The 23,521-nt window shown below is 37.5% G+C and overlaps 1 protein-coding gene across 3 annotated transcripts in view; it reads left to right on the plus strand.

Annotated features, from left to right (window-relative positions):
* NR2C1 (nuclear receptor subfamily 2 group C member 1) overlaps positions 1-23,521 on the plus strand; it is a 48,174-nt gene that overhangs the window by 18,909 nt on the left and 5,744 nt on the right. For 2 of the 3 annotated variants that reach the window (XM_047788264.1, XM_047788265.1), the window contains exons 4-11: positions 1,978-2,059; positions 3,985-4,164; positions 5,575-5,722; positions 5,827-5,917; positions 8,492-8,676; positions 9,847-10,012; positions 15,707-15,828; positions 22,198-22,337. In XM_047788264.1, coding sequence (XP_047644220.1) covers positions 1,978-2,059; positions 3,985-4,164; positions 5,575-5,722; positions 5,827-5,917; positions 8,492-8,676; positions 9,847-10,012; positions 15,707-15,828; positions 22,198-22,337 — 1,114 coding nt within the window. The remainder of the gene's footprint in view (positions 1-1,977; positions 2,060-3,984; positions 4,165-5,574; positions 5,723-5,826; positions 5,918-8,491; positions 8,677-9,846; positions 10,013-15,706; positions 15,829-22,197; positions 22,338-23,521) is intronic. The other variant, XM_047788266.1, reaches the window with a different exon arrangement.

The following is a 23,521-nucleotide window of genomic DNA, read 5'->3' on the forward strand; positions in this document are numbered from 1 at the left end:
CCTACTTTATGGATTATCTCTAAGAACGATGAAAGAGAAACAGGTATAGGATGGAATTCTTCTGGCCTGAGGATTTGATTTCTGGTCTAGTGGCCTAAGATATAATATGGGCAAGCCCGTTAAGCTCTCAGTGTCTCTTCTGCTCTTAGGAATAAAAGCAGATAAAAGGTTAGCATAATTTGCAATAGATGTGCTATAAAGAAAGGAGTGGTGCCTGTCATAGATGTTTTCAGAGGACATCTAAAACCAGAAATTGTTTAGGTTTTTTTAAATTTTTATTGAAGACTGAGTTTTATGGTGATATAAGGAGAAACATAGTATAAGGGGCGGCTATTTTAATGACTGTTAATTTTTTTTAATTAGAATTACTCTTGAAGGCATTCACACCCATAAGAGAAGAAAAAGTCAGGAAGTTCCCATCGTGGCGCAGCGGTTAACGAATCCGACTAGGAACCATGAGGTTGTGGGTTCGGTCCCTGCCCTTGCTCAGTGGGTTAACGATCCGGCGTTGCCGTGAGCTGTGGTGTAGGTTGCAGACACGGCTCGGATCCCGAGTTGCTGTGGCTCTGGCGTAGGCCGGTGGCGACAGCTCCGATTGGACCCCTAGCCTGGAAACCTCCATGTGCCGTGGGAGCGGCCCAAAGAAATAGCAAAAAGACAAAAAAAAAAAGAAAGAAAGAAAGAAAAAAAGAGGGCTAATTTGTGGACTCTTTTTTTTTTTTTTTTTTTTGACTGCTCTGTGCTACAGCTTGATGTGGGCTCTCATTCCTAGAACAGGGATTGGACCCTGGGCAGAAGCAGTGAAAGCACAGAATCCTAACCACTGGCCCACCAGGGAACTCCCTGTGGGCTATTTTAAAGCAGGGCTAGATATTTACTAAATGCCATGTCACATTTTTTGGCTTGAACTTAATTTGTTTACCTTTCAAAAGATTGGAAGAAAATAACAAAAAAATTGAAGAATAAACCTAAAAGAGGAAACGCCTATTTCTTTGCCAGTATTATATTAGCTGTACCTAGTGATGAGCTCTTACTACTAAAGAGGGTTAATTACTTGCCCAAGGCCACCTGACTAGTCCTCTCTACTTGGTATCATTAACAGACTCCAGAGTCCATGCTCTCAACCTCTTCACCTAACCCAAATCTTGGACAGCTCAATGACAAGTTTATATCTTTGTTTATGAATCATGTTCCATAATGATAGATAAATAAATGCTTCAACATAGTTTTTCTTTATTTTTTCTTTATAACTTCTTTTCTATTTAAAAATTTAGAGTTTTTTTTTTTTTTTTAATGCTGTTAGAGCTTATTTTAGTCATGTCATTCCATGTGGAAATATTCTCAGTTACTCAAAGACAAATGTCCTGATAGAACTGATAACTGCTGCAAGAATTTGATGTGTTCATATGAATAAGTACTTAATGGGTGAGATGTAGTTAAAAAAAAAAAAAGTCATGTATTTATGTTGAAGACTGTTTAATGAAATTGTTATGAAACAAATTACTATGGAACAAATTTAAAAGGTATTCTTTTTGTGCTTATAGCATTGAAATTTTTATCTATATGTAAAGAAAATTAAGGAATTCCCGTCGTGGCTCAGTGGTTAACAAACCTGACTAGTATCCATAAGGATGTGGGTTTGATCCCTGGCCTTGCTCGGTGGGTTAAGGATGCGGCATTGCCATGAGCTGTGGTGTAGGTCACACACTCAGCTTGGATCCCTCGCTGCTGTGGCTGTGGTGTAAGCCAGCAGCTATAGCTCTGACTGGACCCCTAACCTGGAAACCTCCATGTGCCGTGGGTATGGCCCTTAAAAAAAAAAAAAAATCAAGAATAGTTTAATGGATACATTCATAATAATAGAGGTCAAAGTTTCAGAATAACTTATGAAAAAGTAAGATTGACTGAATGTTCTTTTGGTTTTTTACATGAGAGTATTACTGAGTAACAGCAAACTGTGTTTTTCCCCCACTTTAGCTCTTAACAGATAATTCTGCCTCAGAACAAGGACCAAATAAAGGTTTTGATCTTTGCGTAGTATGTGGAGACAGAGCATCAGGTAACTTTAAAAATAACCTCCTATATGTGTTGTGTTGTTAAAATAACTATGACGATGTTTCTTATACTGAAAGCAAAAAGAAAAATAAAGGAGCATGTCATTCTTAAGGTTCATATTTGTAGTCTATGAAATTTAACTAATTTTTTCCCCTCAGCTTTTTATTCACCTACAAGTTTGTTTGTTTGTTTGTTTTTCTTTTCAGTGCCACACCTGCAGCATAAGGAAGCTCCTAGGCTAGGGGTCAGATTGGAGCTGGAGCTACCAGTCTGCACCACAGCCACAGCAGCTGGATCCAAGTCACATCTGTGACCTGTGCCATAGCTTGCAGCACTGCCAGATCCTTAAGCCACTGAGTGAGGTCAGGGATTGGATTTGTATGGTTCATGGATACTAGTCAGGTTCTTAACCCACTGAGCCACAATGGGAACTTTACCTACAAGTTTTTTACTTTAATGCAGTTTAATTTTATCTTGCAATGACATAAAATGCATATTTCAAAGAATTAGGAAAGACAGTTTCATTTTTTGTAAGTAAGCTGAACGTGTGGAAATTTTTCTGAATGTGAAACCAGTTCTGTCAAAGGAATTGCTTCAAACTTCGTTGTAATCCTTAATAACATAACATTAGGTTGTTAACTACCTTTTGAGCCCTGTCCTCATTCCAGGCATACAGAGTCACAGATTATTAAGGTGAAAAAGCTCTGGTCAACCTTTATGTAACGCTCTGTATAACTTAGCAGGCATTTCTCCATGTCTAGTTCTAGTACTCAAGGTTATGTCATTTTAGTTGTGGTCATCATTCTTTCATGCCAGAAATACACACCCATATTCATTCATATATATTCACAAATGTCAGTGGGAAAGTTTAAGGACCCAGCTCTTTTCCGTAGCTTCATTACCAAAACCTCCACTAGCGCTTTTCCCAGAGTATGTGCAATTTGTTAATAGATGTGCCAAAGAAATGGTTTGTGAGAGTTCCCTTCTGGCTCAAAGGATCTGGGGTTGTTACTGCTATTGCTCTAGTTATAGCTGTGGCGCAGCATGCTACAGGTGCGGCCAAAAAAAAAGAAAAAAAGAAATGGTTTGTGAAATGATAGGTTTATCAAGCTGTAACAGAACTCACTATACTTTTAAGAATTCAGGCACAACAGTTTAAGGAGCCAGCATTATCACTTCATTGTCTTGGATTGCTGCTGTATGTAATTTGATTCTTGGCCCAGAAACTTCTGCATGCTATGGGTGTGGCAAAAAAAAAGAAAATGTGAAACTCAAAGTGAGGAAGGATTATTAGAGTTCAAGTTCTAACTGACATTAATATCCTTTTTTTGAAGCATGGTTTTCAAAATACAGTAGCTTTATGCACTATTACAGAACTATGGTTAGTGATCTCACAAGTGAAAATAGCTTTTATGTTTTATCATGAGGTTATGGTGATTTTGTTTCTTTTCTTAACCAAATTTTCCATGCCATTATTAAGATTACGAAACTTAAAAAAACTCATCTTGGCGTTCCCCTCGTGGCTCAGTGGTTAATGAATCCGACTAAGGAACAGTGAGGTTACGTGTTCTATCCCTGGCCTTGCTCAGTGGGTTAAGGATCCAGCATTGCCTTGAGCTGTGGTGTAGGTTGCAGACGCAGCTCGGATCCCGAGTTGCTGTGGCTCCATTGTAAGCCTGTGGCTACAGCTCCAATTAGACCCCTAGCCTGGGAATCTCCATATGCTGCAGGTGCGGCCCCAGAAAAGACCAAAAAAAAAAAACAAACTTGTTTAATATATTTTATTAGAGAATAAGGTTGTTTCATTTTCTGTTTCATGTCATACACTCAGAAATGTCAGTTTCATCTCATTTGTTTGAAGGGAAAAAAATGGGCTTATTTCAGTTCTGAAGTATATGACTTGTGTTTTCTGAAACATTTTGTCTTTAGGGCGTCATTATGGAGCTGTAACTTGTGAAGGCTGCAAAGGATTTTTTAAAAGAAGTATCCGAAAAAATTTAGTTTATTCATGTCGAGGATCAAAGGACTGTATTATTAATAAACACCATCGAAATCGCTGTCAATACTGCAGGTTACAAAGATGTATTGCATTTGGAATGAAACAAGACTGTATGTATTAGCTTTAAATGAGAAAATACTTTTAAGAATTCAGGCAAACTCAGAAGTGTGTTAAAATCAACATTTTAAGATATGTCAAATATATATGGTTTTTAATTTAAAGTTTTCCAACTAAAATGTAGCAATATGTGCATATGTATGTATTTGTTATACATTCAACAAATCTTTGTTGTGCCTATATGCCAGGCATGTATTTTTTGTTTGAACGCAGTAATAATTGGGAAAAAAAGCACAGCTAACTAGATACCAGTTTAATTTTTGGTTAAATTACTCAACTGTTTAGTAAGGTAACGACAGTAGCTGATACTGAGTTCTCATGCTTTTACTCTGTGTATAGCATATGAATTAACTTACTCTAAACAAAATTCTCAGTACTACAGTGACTCCATTTGTCATTTTAATGAATAGGAGATTTAGTAACTTGCTCAAGGTCACAGCAATATAAGTGGCAGGACTTGGATTTGAATCTTGGCAGTTTTGTTTCATTTTTCTTAGAAAATGTACATTGAAGAACTACAGGATACTATCTCCTAAGTAGGGATCGTGAAATAAAATTGCTCTAAGTGAAATACATTCCTGTATTTTATAAATGAAGACCAAGCAATTGAATTACTTCTCAAGAGTCTCCCTGTCCTTAACTGAAAAAAGATCTAACTTGAGTCTTTTTGTGGTTTCTCTATTACTACTGTTTTCAGTTGGTGAAATATTATTTCATTTTTTAATACTCTTATATAACTAAGTAAAAGACCCCTAACTTGAGTTTTTCCTCCTTGACAGTGAACTGTTTTTATTTTTTATTTTTTTGTCTTTTTGCTATTTCTTTGGGCCGCACCCGCGGCACATGGAGGTTCCCAGGCTAGGGGTCCAATCGGAGCTGTAGCCACCGGCCTACGCCAGAGCCACAGCAACGTGGGATCCGAGCCGCGCCGCATCTGCGACCTACACCACAGCTCACAGCAAGGCCGGATCCTTAACCCACTGAGCAAGGGCAGGGATCGAACCCGCAACCTCATGGTTCCTAGTCGGATTCGTTAACCACTGCGCCACGACAGGAAATCCGAACTGTTTTTTAAAAATAGGAGTTCTTCTATTTTTCTGCCATGGTTAGGGCAGGGAGAGAAGAAAGAATAAGAGATGCACAGTGGCCATTTTTACTATTTTGGAGCAACTTTTTTGAACTTGCAAATAATTTCTAAAGATGGACGGTTATCTTTGAAATTCATTTATGTTGATCATGTCTCCCGATAGCCGTGTTGCTGACCTAGAGCTTGATTACATTTATTTTATTTCATTTGTAATTTTTTATTATAGTTGATTTAAGGTGTTCTGTCAGTTTCATGCTTACATTTATAAATGACTATAAATTCTGCCTTGTGATATAAATTTGATGCATTTTTGTAGCTGTTCAGTGTGAAAGAAAACCCATTGAGGTATCAAGAGAAAAATCTTCCAACTGTGCTGCTTCAACAGAAAAAATCTACATTCGAAAAGACCTTCGAAGTCCCTTAGCTGCAACTCCAACTTTTGTAACAGATAGTGAAACTGCAAGGTATAGTAAAAACGACCAAAAAATAAATAGATAGATTAAGTAGCTGGTTAATTGCTTTTCTTCCCAGTGAAATTAAGGCTAAAATTTATACTTATTTGTTACAGGTCAGCAGGACTTTTAGATTCAGGAATGTTTGTGAATATTCATCAGTCTGGAATAAAAACTGAGTCAGCTGTGCTGATGACACCAGATAAGGTGTGTTTAGTACAATTAATTTAAAGCTTAAAACTTTTTAAGCTTTTAAAATTGTTTCCTTTTCTCCACCATCAATTTGGCCAGTTGATTTCATCTTAAATATTCTCTGTTACAAGTTGCTTTTTTTTTTTTAAGCATAAATTATTAATTATTTGGTAGCGTCAAATGACAAAGCTAAAAGAACTTGGTAATGAGTTTGACGTCCCTTATTTAAGGGAAGACTATCCATGAATCAGCAGATTACCATGCTCACAAGCAGTAGAACCCTCTTCCAGAGGAATTTTAGGCAAGAGTGAGTTTTATAGAGTGTTAGAAACAGCCACTAGGAAATGGGGTTTTATTGTCTAGGATGTTGGGGGTTTCCGTGTTAGGCTGTGGTCTGGGGGAAGGTGAGTTTACTGGAGATGCAGAATTGTGATTGGTGTGCATTATTACGTCTCCTCAATAGGTGTTTCCTTTCAGTGCAGACTGATAGGTTTAGTTTTGTGAAGTGGCCTGGGCCCCTGGAGCCGCCTCCACTTGGTGGGTCCTGATATGCGAATTCACTTGATCAGGAGCAGTGTTCATTGTTCCACTAGAACAGTGATAGCATCAACGTGAAAATGACGTTTAAAAGTCTTCCAGATTTCTTTCATCTTGAAATAAAAGTCCTCAAAAGTGGAAATGTATGATAAATGTAAAATTCTTTATATCCCTTTTGTGTTCTCTTACAGATTTTATAGTGTTAAAACAGTTAAAATACTTCAGGTGAAGAGAAATTCCTAGCGCACCTCACTCAAAACTTTGGCTTGACTTGAGGGTAGGAATAGGATTGCAAGAGCTCTCCTAACTATCTATCCAAGTCATCTGGGTTCTCTTAGAGATTTGGAGCAGCTCTTTCTTGAGCAAGGGCTATGAAGGAAAAAAGGTTTGCTTGGTTAGGTTGAGCATGTAGAGTTTCTGTAGTGCCCAGAAGCCCCTTATGAGAGCCGAAAGCAAACATTTCTTCTCAAGACTCATACCTGAAGGCAGAATTTCAGAGAGCCTATGATTAGTGTTTCTTTCAACCTATAACATGGTCTGATTTTATATACCCTATAATATTATTCATTCTATATATGGCCAGATTTGTTCTTTATTTGTTGCTGGATACTTAATAGAATCAAATTTCATCTGCCACTTAACTAGTTGAATAACCTTGGACAAGTTATTTGACCTCTTGGTGCCTCAGTTTCCTTCCTCATCTGTAAAATAAGGGATAATAAGAGTGTCTGCCTTAGAGGCTGGGCTTTAGCATGTTGTTATTAATCAAGGAGGTTTCATATCTTACTGTATATTTTAGAATTACTCTTAAGATTTCACTTAGCCTTATCTTCATGATGCATGCTTAGAACTATAGGTACAATTTCATTGAAGTATTAACTCCTTTAGGAAAGGAAGGGAACTAAGTTTTGTTTAAAAATTACTATTTTCCCAGTACACTTTTCTGTATATCAGTATTAAATTGTATGAACAGCCTTATGTGGTTGGTTTCTGCCAAATGGTCCCCAAAATGTCAAGTCACAATGTGAGGTCTCCCCATTAAACATCTAGTTAGACAAGTTATGAGATGGAAGAGAAGTTTTAGTTGAAATTTAAAATACCTAAAAATGGTAACTCCTTTTACTCGTATGTAAGAAGGCTGGAGCAGTGGTTAGGAGCATAGGCTTTCCCATCAGACGGCTCTGACATCCCGTCCCGCCTCTGCTTCTTACTGCTATAGTGACAATGGGTAATTCCTCTTATTGGTAATAAAGGGACGATGGTTCCTATTTCACAACGTTGTTAAGTCGAATAACACACATAAGTAGTAATCGTGTAAGAACTCAGAAGCTGGTAGATGCTGCAGTAAATGATTCTGAGACCATTCATTGATTTAGAGAGAGCACAAAAACTATTTGCCTAATTATTCACTGAAATCTATTTCACATAAACTAAAAAGTCAATAAAAGAAATGAAATTCAAGGAAACAGGTATGTACTTTTAGGATTAAGAACACTATAAACAAAAGCCATAAAGGAGTAATGAAAAATTTTAAATATCATTAAGTGATCCTGGACTACTCCAGGCCCTGGATTGAACCCACACCTCTGCAGTGACTCAAGCAGCTACCCTTGGATTTTTTTTTTTTTTTCTTTTTAAGCCCACATCTGCGGCATATGGAAGTTCCCAGGCTAGGGGTCAAATTGGAGCTGCAGCTGCAGGCCTATGCCACAGCCACAGCAACGCCAGAGATCGAACATGCATCTTCACAAACACTATGTCAGGCTCTTAATTCACTGAGGATTCTGAATCACTGCACCACAGCAGGAACTCCAGTGCAGTTTTTAGTGTAAAGTAACTTTTTATGAACATTTCCTAGGAAATGTACATGATGTTTTTAAACTTGTATTTTCCTCAAGTTTCTAAAAGCTCAGAGTTCTTTGATTTTACTTTCTAGATTCTTTTTATCTTAGTTTTCTTTTGGTATTTTGTAATCTAGAATTGGGTTTTTCCAATTTAAAAGTTTACTGATACCTATTTACAGAATTTTAATACTTTTTTCTTTTTTTAAAGGCTGAATCATGTCAGGGAGATTTAAGTACATTGGCCAGTGTAGTGACATCATTAGCAAGTCTTGGAAAAGCTAAAGACCTTTCTCAAAATAGTACTGAAATGTCTATGATTGAAAGCTTAAACAATGGTGACACCTCTTTGTGTGAATTTCACCAAGAAATGCAGACTAATGGTGATGTTTCAAGGTAAGGTCTGTTTTGATCATATTTTATTCAAGTGTCCTTTAGTATGTCTTAAAATATTTTTATGTTGAATACTATTTACAGAAGTTTCAAAAAACAAGTATTTCTATTAGACTTAGAAAACTTAAGACAGAAGTAAATTTTAATTGAAAAATTTCTATTCAATATAAAACATTATTCAACAGGTTACATTGTAAATAATGAGCAGTGAGTGAATATAATATTAGAAATGCACTCAAAATTCATGATTTTTTTTCTGATAAAAGTGATAATTTGGGCCTGATTTTTCAGATATTTTAGTGGCCAGCTTTATCTTCTGTATATTTAAAGTTAAACATTTTTCTTACCAGGCAGTCATGTTTATTTTACCCACCAATTTCTAGTGATGAAAATAGATTTTTAACAACTTAGTTGAATCAACTACAATTTTAAGTTTACACTTCAGGAAACTTGTATCAGAATCCTACTTTCATTCCCTTAATATTAACACTTAAGATGTAGAAACCATATTTCTGCAGGCTTTTTTCCACACTCTGTTCATATTCGGAAATATTGAGGAAACTGCATTTAAGAGTCTCAATAAGTACTTTGCTGAACATAATATTTTAAAGAACTTTAGAAGGCGTCTAATTAAGAAACATGAGATATTTTGATTAGTTATTTGTTAATATTATTTGCCATCCTAATGTCAGATTTTTACAGTTTAGATAGAGCTGTATTACCACAAAATTTCTCTGAAATTTTAAATAAAACTAAAACCTAACTTTATATTGTGTAGAATTTAGGGAAGTCAACATAGTTCTTGCCCTTGTTCTTTCTAAATAACTTCGGTACATAAAATAAATGGGCTAATATCTTATACTATCAGGTGTGTAACTTGTAAAATTATGTTTTCATACCACAGTCTAAAAACTTTTCTCTCCTTAATTACATAAGTTTTTTAAAAGATTTGAATTCTCTGGTAAAATCCATACCATACATTTGAAGTTTAAGTCGTTGCTTTTGGAGAGAGTGAGTCAAAGACATCACTGAAATAAAATGGTCGGTGATGCACCAAAGTTGTACTTTCTACGTAGTTTTTAAGGCCTAAGTCTTGATTTCAGAATTTTATATAGAATTTTCATTTTATTGTGGAGATTGGCCAAGCTCACAGCTTCTGATGTCTCCTTATAGGGCATTTGACACTCTTGCAAAAGCATTGAATCCTGGCGAGAGCACAGCCTGTCAGAGCTCAGTAGAGGGCATGGAAGGAAGCGTACACCTAATTGCTGGAGACTCAAGCATAAATTACATCGAAAAAGAGGGGCCACTTCTCAGCGATTCACATGTAGCTTTCAGGGTATTTCCATGTATATATATATATATTTCATAATTTTTATGTTGTGTTACAATTTTGATTAATTTTCCTTTCAAAAATCAAAGTATATATATTGTGCTTTTAAAGTCAGATATCCCTGATAGAATTTGAAACAGCAGCTAAAACATACAAATCTAGCTATTGAAAACCATGGCTTAATAAAACATTGTGTTTGTAAGTCATAATTATAAACCACTTAATGTTTAAGAGTATAAAAGTTAGCTTTTAGAACATTTAGACAATTTTTTTTCATTTAGACTCTGTTAGACATAGCTTTGTTGATGGTGGTGTTTTTAAATATTGGCATTCATGATGTATTGAATGCACTGGTTTTATTCAATGCCTAGCTACTGCTGCTTTAGTGTAAACCAGTATCTAAGACTCAGATAGTCTGCTTTTACCAAGTAACTACAAAGAACTCAATTATGTATTGCCCTAGTTAACTTGTTCTCAATATTATTTTAAGAAGGTTAAAATTATTTAATAAATTTTAACTTTTGATTTTTAACTTTTTATGCTTTACCCATTTGGAGAAGGTACATTTGTAATTTCTTTTTTGCTTCCCTACATACCTTAGTTTATGATGGAAACAATACATGTAGAATACTATAAACAGTACATGTAGAATGTCAGAAAACAGCTTTCTAGCATTTGATTTGTCATTCAAATAGTGTTTGGCCCACAGCTATCGAGAGGCTGACCATTGAGGCTCTCTGTACATTAAGATCTGCTGTTTTGACCCTTCCATTTTAACCATTCTGTCTTTGCTCTGCCAGCTCTGAATACTGTTAGGAAATCATATGCAAGTGGATGAAAGTACCTAGGAGATTTCAGTTAACACTGTAGAGCGGTCCTGAAATCATGAGGGTAATTGCTCATAGCTTTGCTACAGATTTTAAATTTCCAAAAATTTTTTTCTTTTCTTTTCTTTTCTTTTCTTTTTTTTTTTTTTTTAAAGATCACACCCATGGCATAGGGAAGTTCCCTGGCCAGAGATTGAATCCACGCTACAGCTGCTGCAGCAATGCCAGATCCTTTAACCTACTGCGTCTAGGGATTGAACCCACGCCTCTGCAGCAAACCAAACTGCTGCAGGCAGATTCTTAACCTAGTACACCACAGCAGGAACTTCTCCCTGGCTTTCTTATAAACATATACATGGTTATAAAAGAGATGTGTGTGCTACTGGCAGAAATAATGAACACAAAATAAATCTAACACTGGCCAACATTGCATATAATAAAATATATTCTTGTAAAAGTTGCCTCGGTAGAGGTAGCCCAGAGAAAACTCACAGTAACTTAATAATTGCTATAATTTAATATAGGCAATAAAACATATCATTGAAGCCAATCTTTATGGAAACTTTCACCAGAGATAATTTACATGAAAAAAATCAGAAATTAAGTTTTATTTTTTATATTTTATTTTTATGGGGCCTATAAGAACAGACAGTGGGCATAATCACTGTCGTCCTGTAAAAATTTTTTCTTTCTGGATTTGGTTTTGTTTCCATTCTGACCTTGACTTGCTGTGTTCTGGGTATCCTCAGAATCCGCGCTATCAAGTTTCTTGCTCTCTTGAAAAGGACAGCTTCTTCTTTCTCTGATTCTTGTTTACAGCCTCTTGAAATCAAGAGCTTTACTTTCCAGTGACTTCCCACCCTGATAACTGTTATGGTTAGGTTCTCTCATTGAAGTTTTTATGGCCATGAGTTTCAAGATCTGGCATCTGTAATCAAAAAATCAGTCCTTTCTATTGCTGAACTAAGTAGCATTTTGTTTCTCTCCTGCATTTTCGTGTACAATGTAGTTTGCATATTCTATCATTTGAGCCTCACCACGGTCCATTGAGGTTTGGATTTTTATTGTCATTCTATAAATGAAAAGATATTTGGAGGCTTTCGTTGTCTTACTGAAAACAATCCAGACATTAAGTAGAAATTCTCTAATATATGACTTGCATTTTGATTCTGAAGAATCTTGGACGATAGTAATATTTAACGTTTTTAGTAAACTTTAGTTTCTGATGTGATATCATGTACTTTATCCCACTTGATTTTAAAATTTCCATATAAGATGGATAAAATTAGCCTTTAGAAACAGGCGTATGAGACAGAGGTAGTTGTTTTCCAACACTATTCTTCTCGGATGTTCGTTATCTTAATACTACAGTCACAGTCTGTTTGGTCGCCGTGTTGGATATTTGGAAGTCATTGTCATTCTCCCCAAATCTCACGACCTTCCATTCCATGATGGAATCCCATTGAATTTCTTCCTCCCTCTTCATTTTTATTGCCATATTCCATGGCTCTTAGAAGTTTTTACTTACACTGTTAGAGTAATTAACCTTTGCTTCCAGTCTCCTCATCTTGTCCTGTGCATTGGTAACACAGTGATATTAAAAAAAAAAAAAATCCAGTTGTGCTGTTCAGCTACCTAAAATCCCTCAGTAGTTTCCCATCTCATTCTCATATGAGATAAAGTCTGTGACCTCTCAGGACCCTCCAGTCTGATCCAATTGCCCATTTCTCAGACATGCCATTCCCTTTCTTGGCCCTTTGCATAGCTCATTCAGTTTCCACTCCTGTGCTGATTCTACAGCGCTTAGCTTAATGGCTTAGATGAAGGCTCCCTAAATGGTTGCTGAGTTAATATGTAATCCAGAGTCACACAGATAATTAATGACAAGTTGGAAGTAGAATCCAGATCTGCTAATTTCAGTTAAATATTTTAAAAGCTGTCTCACACAGCCTATTTTCAGAATTACAGAAACTGCTAGAAAGTAGTTGCAGACAAGTAATAACTTCTAAATTTAGTTCATGCAACTGTCTTTAAGAAATCATCTCAGTATAATAAATGTGTATAACTTGAAAAATGTTTAATACAATATAAACCCAAAAATCCACAGGTGTTTTTGGGAAACTTTACCACCTTTATAGTAGGAATTCACCTTCTCTATAGAGGAAGAAATCTTTGGGGTTTTTTTATTCTAAAAGACGTGTTGAATGAATTGTTTCTTCAGTCAACATTTGCGTTCTGATGCATAACGCTAGAGGTGTATCTTGCTTTAAGAAAATTAAGTATGTGAAAGAGATAAATTACATTTCCTCTCTCTATAAAATAATACAGCATGGCAATCTTTCGAATAGTGAGTTCTTGTGTATATTATAAGTGATTTCAGTTTTATGATTAAAGCAACAGAGAGTTTTCAGCGTTGCCACCACTGTTGTGTAACCAAGGTGTGTCTTTTAGCCTTTATATTCAGTTTTTACGTATTAGAAGTATTTTATTGTTTAAAAGTGATTTTTTTTTTGTCTTTTTTTGCTAGTTCCCAGGCTAGGGGTCGAATCGGAGCTGTAGCCACTGGCCTACGCCAGAGCCACAGCAACGCGGGATCCGAGCGGCGTCTGCAACCTACACCACAGCTCACGGCAACGCCGGATCGTTAACCCACTGAGCAAGGGCAGGGACCGAACCCGCAACCTCATGGTTCCTAGTCGGATTCGTTAACCAATGCGCCACGACAGGAACTCCTAAAAGTGATTTTAAACTGCTTAGCAAAGGATAATCTTGTTTTGCCTCTTATTCCTCCCCAATAAAACTAGTAATATTTGGTAATTACTAATGACTTTTCAGGCCTTTTTTTCCCCTACTCACCTTAGGCAGCTCTAAAAACCTGTGATAGTTCCTAGTTTGTTTTTTATATACTTAGGTGTGGAGACAGTTGCATCCTAATAATTACATTTATGACGTTTAATATCTGCTTACCTACAGTTCACTTAAGAATTTTCTTAAGGATAATTTACTGCTCTGGTAAGCATTTCTCAAACATGTAGAAAATTATCTTCTCATACATGGAATTTCAACTGTCAGTTGCCCTATTGTTTTATTACTTGAGACCCTTTATAAATAGATAAACCATTTATGGCTAATATCAAGCATAGGAAGTTAATATTTTTTGCATTTTTATCTAACACTTCCAGAGAACTTTGATAGCAGTTTGATGAAAACCTTTGATCTGCTTGGCATCATAGACACCTTTGAGAATCTGTTAAAAGCTATATATATATCCATTCAGAAAAATACATACGGGCACATTCACCTGCTCCGCTACCGAGGTAGCCACTGTTAACTGTGTGGTGTATCTCCTCCTGTTGTAATATACACTCTTTTTAGCATAAATTGGGTCATCTCCATACTGTTGTGCCATTTTTCAACTTAGATGTCTGTGAAATGTTTTTTCCATGCTGTAATATCTCAGTTTATCTTGCTAATTTTAATGCTTACAGGTACCTTATATCATGGATTATTCTTTTCCTTAGTGATGGAAATTTGGGTTATTGCCAGCATTTAAATTTCTCTGTTAAGAGCAGTACTGAATGGACATCCTTACACGTGCTTTTTGTGCATGTATGCAAGTCACTTTTGGAAATGGAGGTTTAAAAGTGGCGTTGCTGTGTCACAGAATAAACTGTTTTAAAATTTTGATAGATAAGTCAAATTGCCCTTCAGTTGACCCACACTCAGTAGTATGTGTTTTCCTGTCTCATCACCTACACTTGATATTATTCGTTATTTTAATAATTTTTAAAATTCCCAAAAGAGTTTCTTATGGATGAAATGACATTTCATTGATAGCAAGATTTTCACAAATGCTTATAGAAGTGTTTTGATGTAGGCTATTTATTTCCAACAGTGGTCACACATTTAAAATAATTACCCAAGGTCGGCAATACAGACTGATAGCCTGTGAGTTATGGCTACACACAGATTTTGTTTTACGTGCAGATTAAATGGGGAGATTTTCACTTAGAAGCTACTCTTTGAAGAGTTTCAAGAGTTGGTAGTGTTGAGCCCATATTACCATACGTTTTTATTGTGTTGAATTCAAGTCACAGCCATGCCCCTTACCTGGGAGTATGCACTTTCCAAGTGGTGTCAACAGGCCCACATCATTCATGTCTCTTCTGGTCCCACAAGCATTTGTGGGGTTTTTTGTTTGTCTTTTTTTTTCTTTTTGAGGGCCCCGCCCGAGGCATATGGAGGTTCCTAGGCTGGGGGTCGAATCGGAGCTGTTGCTGCCAGCCTGCACCACAGCCACAGCAATGCCAGATCTGAGCCAAGTCTGTGGCCTACACCACAGCTCACGGCAATGCCAGATCCTTAGTCCACTGAGCCAGGCCAGGGATCAAAGCTGCAACCTCATGGTTCCTAGTCAGATTGTTTCCACTGTGCCACAGTGGGAACTCCAGCATTTGAATTTATTATTCCCATAGCCTGAGCAGAAGGGATACAATAAAGGATTGCTTCTTAAACTGAGTTGGTTGTGTACCACTGTTAATAAAAGGAGGGAGAGAAGGCAAAGACATGTTGTCAGACCGAGCCAGTAACGGTTAAAAGCACAGTGAGATAATGCCATCCGTGGTTGGTATTTGTTAAGCGGAATTCTGCTTTATCTGAATATTGCTTCGTTAGAAACTGTGGTCCTCACATTTGTTCTAAATCCTATTTTTAGCTATAAAATCCAGTGACTTGGATTATTTCGAGCCCTCCCTTTTGGTTAGTGTATTCGATGATGATCTGACAAGTTTGAGTCCATGTAGCCGTTTCAAAGCAATGCTGCTTCAGAACTGTCTGCTGTAAGACCGCTCACCTCAGTCCCTGTTCCCACCAGCTCACCATGCCGTCTCCCATGCCTGAGTACCTGAACGTGCACTACATCGGGGAGTCCGCCTCCCGGCTGCTCTTCCTGTCGATGCACTGGGCACTTTCCATTCCTTCCTTCCAGGCTCTCGGGTGAGTGTCTTGAGGTTCTTGAGCAGATATGATTTCGTAGCACAGGTGTACGTTAAGCAAGAACTTTTATTTGGGGAGGATTTGACTAAAGGGGAAGAAATGCTGTAACGTTATATCCTGAAGTTTTGTCATACATATGGCTAATCATGGCAGGAGGTATTTACTGTATATATATATATATTTTATGTCAGAGATGATGAATGTATTTCATAGTTTGACTAAGTTAACACTTTGAATGAAGTAAGTGCGGTGGAGTTGATAAATCATGGCCAGCATTGGTACTAGACCATCTGTGATGGGCCCAAGGCTAGGGAGGCTGTGGGGGTGTGTTGGGGTCGTTGTTTCCCTACACCACCACTGTTTCAGTGTCATCTCAGGCTTGTTAATAAGGAACTGAAACATGCACACAGTAAATATGTTTGACAGTAGAAATCATTGTTTTCCAATCATGTGGTTGTCCCCCCAAAAGGTAAGAAAATGTGAAACTCATAGTAGTGTACTGCTAAAATGATTGAGAAGTTTGGTCCTGCCACTAAAGGGCACATCTGTATTCTGTTTGAGTTAGATGGTAATGGGAGATAGTCTACTATAAGAAACCCAGGCTTTGCTTAAAGTCTGTCAGATGTGCTTATGTTACTTTAAAATAACTGGTGTGAAGAAGCAAAGAGACCATGGAAAAAGTTAAGCCTGTAGTTTAAAAAGTATTGTTCGAGGAGTGCCTGCTTTGGCAAAGTGGATTAAGAATCTGATTGTAAGGGCTTCATTTCTCTGGGGATGTGTGGGTTCAATCCCTGGCCTGGTGCATTGGGTTAAAGGATCCAGTGTTGCTGCAGCTGCAGCGTAGGTTACAGCTGCAGCTTGGATTCAGTCTCTGGCCCAGAAACCTCCATAATGGTTGTGGCCATTAAAAAAAAAAGAATGAGGAGTTCCCATCGTGGCGCAGTGGTTAACGAATCCGACTAGGAACCATGAGGTTGCGGGTTCGGTCCCTGCCCTTGCTCAGTGGGTTAACGATCCGGCGTTGCCGTGAGCTGTGGTGTAGGTTGCAGACGCGGCTCGGATCCTGCGTTGCTGTGGCTCTGGCGTAGGCCAGTGGCTACAGCTCCGATTCAACCCCTAGCCTGGGAATCTCCATATGCCGCGAGAGCGGCCCAAGAAAAATGGCAAAAAGACAAAAAAAAAAAAAAAAGAGTCGAATTATAGGACCACACTTGACAATGCAATTTCATAAACAATTCACTTTCATATCCTGTACCTCTGTTTTCCCATTCACCAAATAGAAATAATAACTGCTTATCCTTTATCCTTAGAAAATATTTTGAGTATAACTAAGAAATGTATTTGAATCATGACTGTAAAAGGCATACATACAACCCCACTATAATTTGGGTTGTTAATCAGTGTTGGATATACCAGGCACTAAATCATGTACTTAAATAATACAGTTACGTAGACTAAAAGCCTGATTTAGAATGGTTAACCTTTTATTTAAAATGATTGTTAATCCTCTCTCTCAAAATAACATTTAACTTTTAGGATTTTTCCAGTTGGTTTAAGACAAAATTAGAATACATATAAATTTACATGTTAACATTTTATTTATTTTAAAGCATTAATTGTGGTTCCTTAAGCTTGTAACTGGCATATATATGCCTTAAAGAATAACCTGGTGATGTTTTTCATAATAAGTTATTATGGTAAAACAGTTATTATAGTAAAACAATATATTATAGTTATTATAGTAAAACAACAAAAGGAAGGATATAGAGGGGAGTGATTTAAATTCCTTGAGTTAGTTATAACACCATTGATCTTAAGTACTTCTGTTAAATTAAGTGTGATTATCCTGTGGAAATACTCTAAATGTTGAAGAAACCAAAAATGAAGCCTGTGGTTTCCAGTTTGAATACAATGTAATTTTTATAGTGGCAGCCACATTTCCCTGTGATCTGTCTTGAAAATCAGTTTCAGTGTAACAGCCAGAAGATTCTTTGCAATTAGAATTAACTATTGTGTAGCATTTGAAGCTGTTAATTATGTAAACTTATTTATTATCACTATCCAGATAATTTATAGTTTGAATTAATCAGATGGATGAGAACTAAGTACTAATGATGGGAAATTCTGTAATGCTGTAATAAAAGCCATTCTGAGAATCTTAGAACCTGGCATTAGTTGCGTTTTAATGCTATTTTATTTATTTTTTTGGCTGTCCCACGACACATGGAGTTCCCAGGCCAAGGATCACATTCAAGCCACAGTTTCAGCCTGTGCCATAGCTGCGACAACACTGGATCCTTAACCCACTGTGCAGGGCCAGGATTGAACCTGCATCCCAGTACTGCAGAAACGTCAGCAATCCCGTTGCACCACAACAGGAACTCCTGCATTTTTATCCCCAGATAGGAAACTTGAAAACAAAGCCTTCATTTTACAGAGAGAAACAGATAAGCAACATTAATCATTTTCTAAAAGTCAAGTTTGGGAGTTCCCGCTGTCACTCGGTGGGTTAAGAGTCTTACTGCAGGAGTCCCTTTTGTGGTTCAGCAGGTTAAGAACCCAGCGAGTACCCATGAGGATTCGGGTTCGATCCCAGCTTCACTCATTGGGTTAAGGAATCGGCAATGCCATGAGCTGTGGTGTAGGTTGCAGACATAGCTTAGATCTCGCATTGCTTTGGCTGTGGTGTAGGCCAGCAGCTGCAGCTCCAATTCCACCTCTAGCCTGGGAACTTCCATATGCTGCAGGTGCGGCCCTAAAAAGCCAAAAAAAAAGGATCCAACTGTAGTGGCTCAGGTCGCTGACGAGATGCAGGCTCGATCCCCAGCCCAGTGCAGTGGGTAAAAGGATGCAGTGTTGCCACAACTGCGGCACAGATTCAATCCCTGGCTCAAAAACTTCTTATTTTAAATATATGTCTTTCGATAATTGATCTCTGCACTTAGCTCTTTCGCTTTTCCTTTGAAAATTAAATAGTCTGGTAATTCGTTCTTCAGTTGCCACTTTTCTTCTTTTATCCTTAGGTATATACTCCTTCACACTGATATTTCTTAACCTTTTCTCTAGTCTTCCCCAAAATACTTCTGCCAAAGTATTTTCTTACTAAAGGATGTAGCACAGACCAGTAAAAACTTTGACTTTTTCAATCAATTTCTTTTCTTTTCCTGTCCTGTATTCACTAGTTAATAACCTTGGCTAGCTGTTTCCTCTTTAAAACTTCAGCATCAGGAGTTCCCGTCGTGGCGCAGTGGTTAATGAATCCGACTAGGAACCATGAGGTTGTGGGTTCGATCCCTGGCCTCGCTCAGTGGGTTAAGGATCCGGCGTTGCCGTGAGCTGTGGTGTAGACACTGCTCGGATCCCAAGTTGCTGTGGTGTGGTGTAGGCCAGTGCCTACAGCTCTGATTCGACCCCCTAGCCTGGAGGTTACAATAAATAAATAAACAAACAAACAAACTTCAGCATCAGAGGTTAAGATGAAAACTGAAGTACTTTGAACTTTTCCATCATGTTTTCTTTTAGCTCTTTCTTCATGTTTGTAAAATGTTAAAGTAATATTGAAGTATAGAAATATAAATAAAACTTTACTCTCCAGAGGGAACTAACCCTACTCTTTAACAGTTTGGTTTCCTACCAGATCTTTTCCATGCTGTATTCAAACAATCAAAGACACACACACTTACATATCCTATTCGTAGCCTTTCTTTGTACACCTATATAATGAACTTCTTTTGTCAGCATGTCTATTCTCCCAGTCTCCTTAATGGCTACCTAAGTGTTCCATTTTATAGATTTATTATAATTTACATATTCTTTATTAGTAAACATTTGGGCTCTTAACTAATGTTTTGCTGTTGTTTTTATATCCAATATGTTGTAGCATTGTATATACATTTTTTTCCTACGTGTTAGTATTTCTGAAAAATAGCTTCTTACAAGTGGACTTGCTGAGTCGAAGAGGGTATACGTTGTAGTTTTTGATTGGCATTACCCAATTGTCCTCTAAAAAACGGAGTCAGTTTATGTTCATACAAGCAGTGTGTAAGAATGAATGTTTGTTTATTTCCTCACACCCTCCTCAGTACTGACTTTTTCCATCTTTTCTGATAAATAGTATTTTTGTTATCTTTAATTTCATTTGATTTTGCTTGAGATTGAAACTTCAGTCATTTTTCTGAGGATATTTTAAAATACTGATTTTTCTCTTAATTTAAACTTACTTTCCAATAGATTTTGATAGCCAATTTCTTATGGCAGGTAATTCTTCTCAGATACTGAATGGAAATGAAAGATTAGCTTGGAGATAAAATTCCACTTACATAATTCCCAGTGATAATTTTGTGGTTCAGTGGGTTAAGGACCTGATATTGTCTCTGTGAGGATGCTGGTTTGGTCCTTGGCCTGGCTCAGTGGGTTAAGGATCCAGCATTGTCTCTATGGCAGTGCATGTTCAGTCCCTGGTGCAGTGGGTTAAAAGATCTGACCTACCTCTGTGCTGTAGGTCAGCAGCTGCAGCTCAGAGTCAGTCCCTGGCCCCAGAAACTTCCATGTGCTATGGGTGCAGCCCAAATTAATTAATTTAATGAAATAATTTTAAAACAAAATATGAGCTCTATTTTAAGGAATAGCTGTATTTTAAGGAATAAATAGGAATTGGCCAGGAAAACAAGGTGGGGAAAGGATATTGTAAGAAGGGAGGGCAGCATTTAGTCATTCAGTCAGCAGTTTTTAATTAAACACCTACTACATGCTGGTTCTCACCTCAACAGGTTTACCCTTGTTATTCCCTCTTCCTGGAATACTATTCCTCTAGGGGTTTTTTTTTACGTTCTCTTCCCTCTGTCTCTACTGAAATGTCAGCCCTTCAGAAAGGCCTTCTCTAACCACCTTACCTGAACCCCCATCTCGTTTTCTTTCTTTTTTTTTTCTTTGTCCTTTTAGGGCCACACCCGTGGCATATGGAGGTTCCCAGGCTAGGGGTCTAATTGGAGCTACAGCTGCCGGCCTACACCACAGCCACAGCAGCACCAGATCCGAGCCGCGTCTGCAATCTACACCACAGCTCATGGCAACGCCGCATCCTTAACCCACTGTGAGAGGCCAGGGATTGAACCTGCAACCTCATGGTTCCTAGTCGGATTCGATTCTGCTGCGCCATGACGGGGACTCCCCCTGTCTCGTTTTCTAATGCATCATCCTACTTTACAGTAATGTAGACTTTTCATTACCAGAAAATAATGTTTGTATGACCATATGTATATGTGCATATAGTATTTATATAAAAAATTTAAAGGGATGCATTTATTATGTCTTCTGTTTCGTGAGGGTAGACATCATTCATCTTGTTTATTGCTATTTCTCTAGTGCCTAGAAGAGTCGTTGGCATGTGTTTTGTTGTTGTGACCTGTTCGTGTAATTCTTATGTTTGTGTCTCATATCAACTCTGAGCAAGATTTAGAACATGTAGTGTTTCTGCGTTATATTTAGCTAAACAGCTGAGACCCAGGAGTTATTTGCTTAATATCAAATGGATAATAAGTGGATGACCTAGGTGTTAAAATCCTGGTGTCTTGATTTCTATTCAAATACTTTTCTACTTTCTCAAGCTCCTGAGATTTCTTAGTTAGAAACTCAGGAAAAGACCGTTTTGTTTGTTTGTTTGTTTTCTTTTTAAGGCCCCACCCGAGGTATATGGAGGGTCCCAGGCTAGGGGTAGAATCGGAGCTGTAGTTGCCTGCCTACCCCACAGCCACATCTGTGACCCACATCTGTGACCTACACCATAGCTCACGGCAACACCGGATCCTTACCCACTGAGTGAGGCCAGGGATCAAACATGCGTCCTCATGGATACTAGTCTCGTTTCCGCGGAGCCACGGTGGGAACTCCTGACCTTTCTTATCTTTACTACTCCTAGCAAAATCTTTGCTCTCTCATGTATAGGATACTTATATCTCATCTGAAACATAGAGTAAACCAGTTCTCAGGAGATGGTGGTTTCTTACCATCAGATAATTCTAACTGCCCTTTTGAAGGTTTTTAAGTGTATGCTTTTGCTTTTAATTTTTTAAATTTTTATTCCATCTGTTTCCATGAAATGTGGGATTAAAGCCCCAGCTTTTAGTTTGAAATACTACTTGCAACTGTTCATATACACTGATTAATTAATGAACTAGCTAATATTTAAATTTCTAAACCTTCCTCATCCACTGAAATCAGCTACACAAAATAGAGAATCGGTCATGCCCATGCCGAGTTGGTCTTTTAGAATAATTTTAGTTCAGTAACATTTTACTTTTAAAGATCTGAGTCAGTTGTAAACTTTTATGAAATATATTTCAATATTTGACATTTATTTTGTTTTTATAGGCAAGAAAACAGCATATCATTGGTGAAAGCCTACTGGAATGAACTTTTTACCCTTGGTCTTGCCCAGTGCTGGCAAGTAATGAACGTAGCAACTATATTAGCAACATTTGTCAATTGTCTTCACAGTAGCCTTCAACAAGGTAAGAAGGACCTTATTTATTTCCTTTTCTAAGATATGAGAGAGGGTGTCAGTTTTATAGTGTTATGATTAAAGTTAGATATCAAAAGATACAAACATCCTTTTTAATTTTCGATAAATTCAAAATGTATTTTTTACGTTTTGATAAGTTCATTCATTAATCACCCAAAAACAGTTTTAAATGAGAGCACCACAAAGCAAACAAGTGTATTTAAGAGCTGTTTTTGATGAGGCCTCATGAATTTTTGTGCTTTTATATGGGCACCAAAGAATCCAGGGTAAGCTTATGTAGAGGTGATCAAATATTTATACAGATATACTTCCTACTGTCTTTCTTTTTGCCTTTTTTTAGGGCCAAACCTACAGCATATGTAAGTTCCCAGCCTACGGGTTGAATCAGAGCTACAGCTGCTAGCCTATGCCACAGCAATGCGGGATCCAAGAAGCATCTGAAACCCACACCGTGGCTCACAGCAATCCCGGATCCTTAACCCACTGAGCGAGGCCAGAGGTCAAACCCACAACCTCATGGATCCTAGTGGGATTTGTTAACCACTGAGCCACGAAGGGAGCTGACTTTCTTCATTGTAGCCCTTTGAACCCCAAGATAGGCTGATTTTTTTTTTCCAATTAATTCATCAGGATGTATTCTCTCACTTAAACAGTACTGAAGAATCACAAGAGTCCTAAGTCTCTTTTTCCTTTTCTTGTTGCCACGGTGATTACAATTCCCATTCATTTTAGAAGATAGGCAGGCACTGTTTTATAAATGTTTAGCTTCAGAATGACTTGTGACTAACCAAGAGAGTACCTCATCCTCTTATAGGAAGAACTACTTTTTGAGTTCAGGAATAATTTATAAATTGGGAATTACGTTTCATTTCTTTTGCATATTCCATTTCCTATTCTTTTACATTATTTTTAAAATATCTGGTTTCTCCTCCTATTTAAAGGCAGAGAAATAACCTTAAAATCTCATCAACAGCAGATCAACTAGAAGGCAGTACTACATAAACACAATAAATTTTCTTTTTCTTTCTTTTTTTTTTTTTTTTAGGGCCTCACCCACGGCATATGGAGGTTCCCAGGCCAGGGGTCTAATCAGAGCTATAGCCACCGGCCTACACCACAGCCACAGCAACTCAGGATACAAGCTGCACCTGTGACCTACACCACAGCTCCAGA

Source organism: Phacochoerus africanus, chromosome 7 (assembly GCF_016906955.1).
Source record: "Phacochoerus africanus isolate WHEZ1 chromosome 7, ROS_Pafr_v1, whole genome shotgun sequence".
In the NCBI taxonomy this organism is placed as follows: Eukaryota; Metazoa; Chordata; class Mammalia; order Artiodactyla; family Suidae; genus Phacochoerus; species Phacochoerus africanus.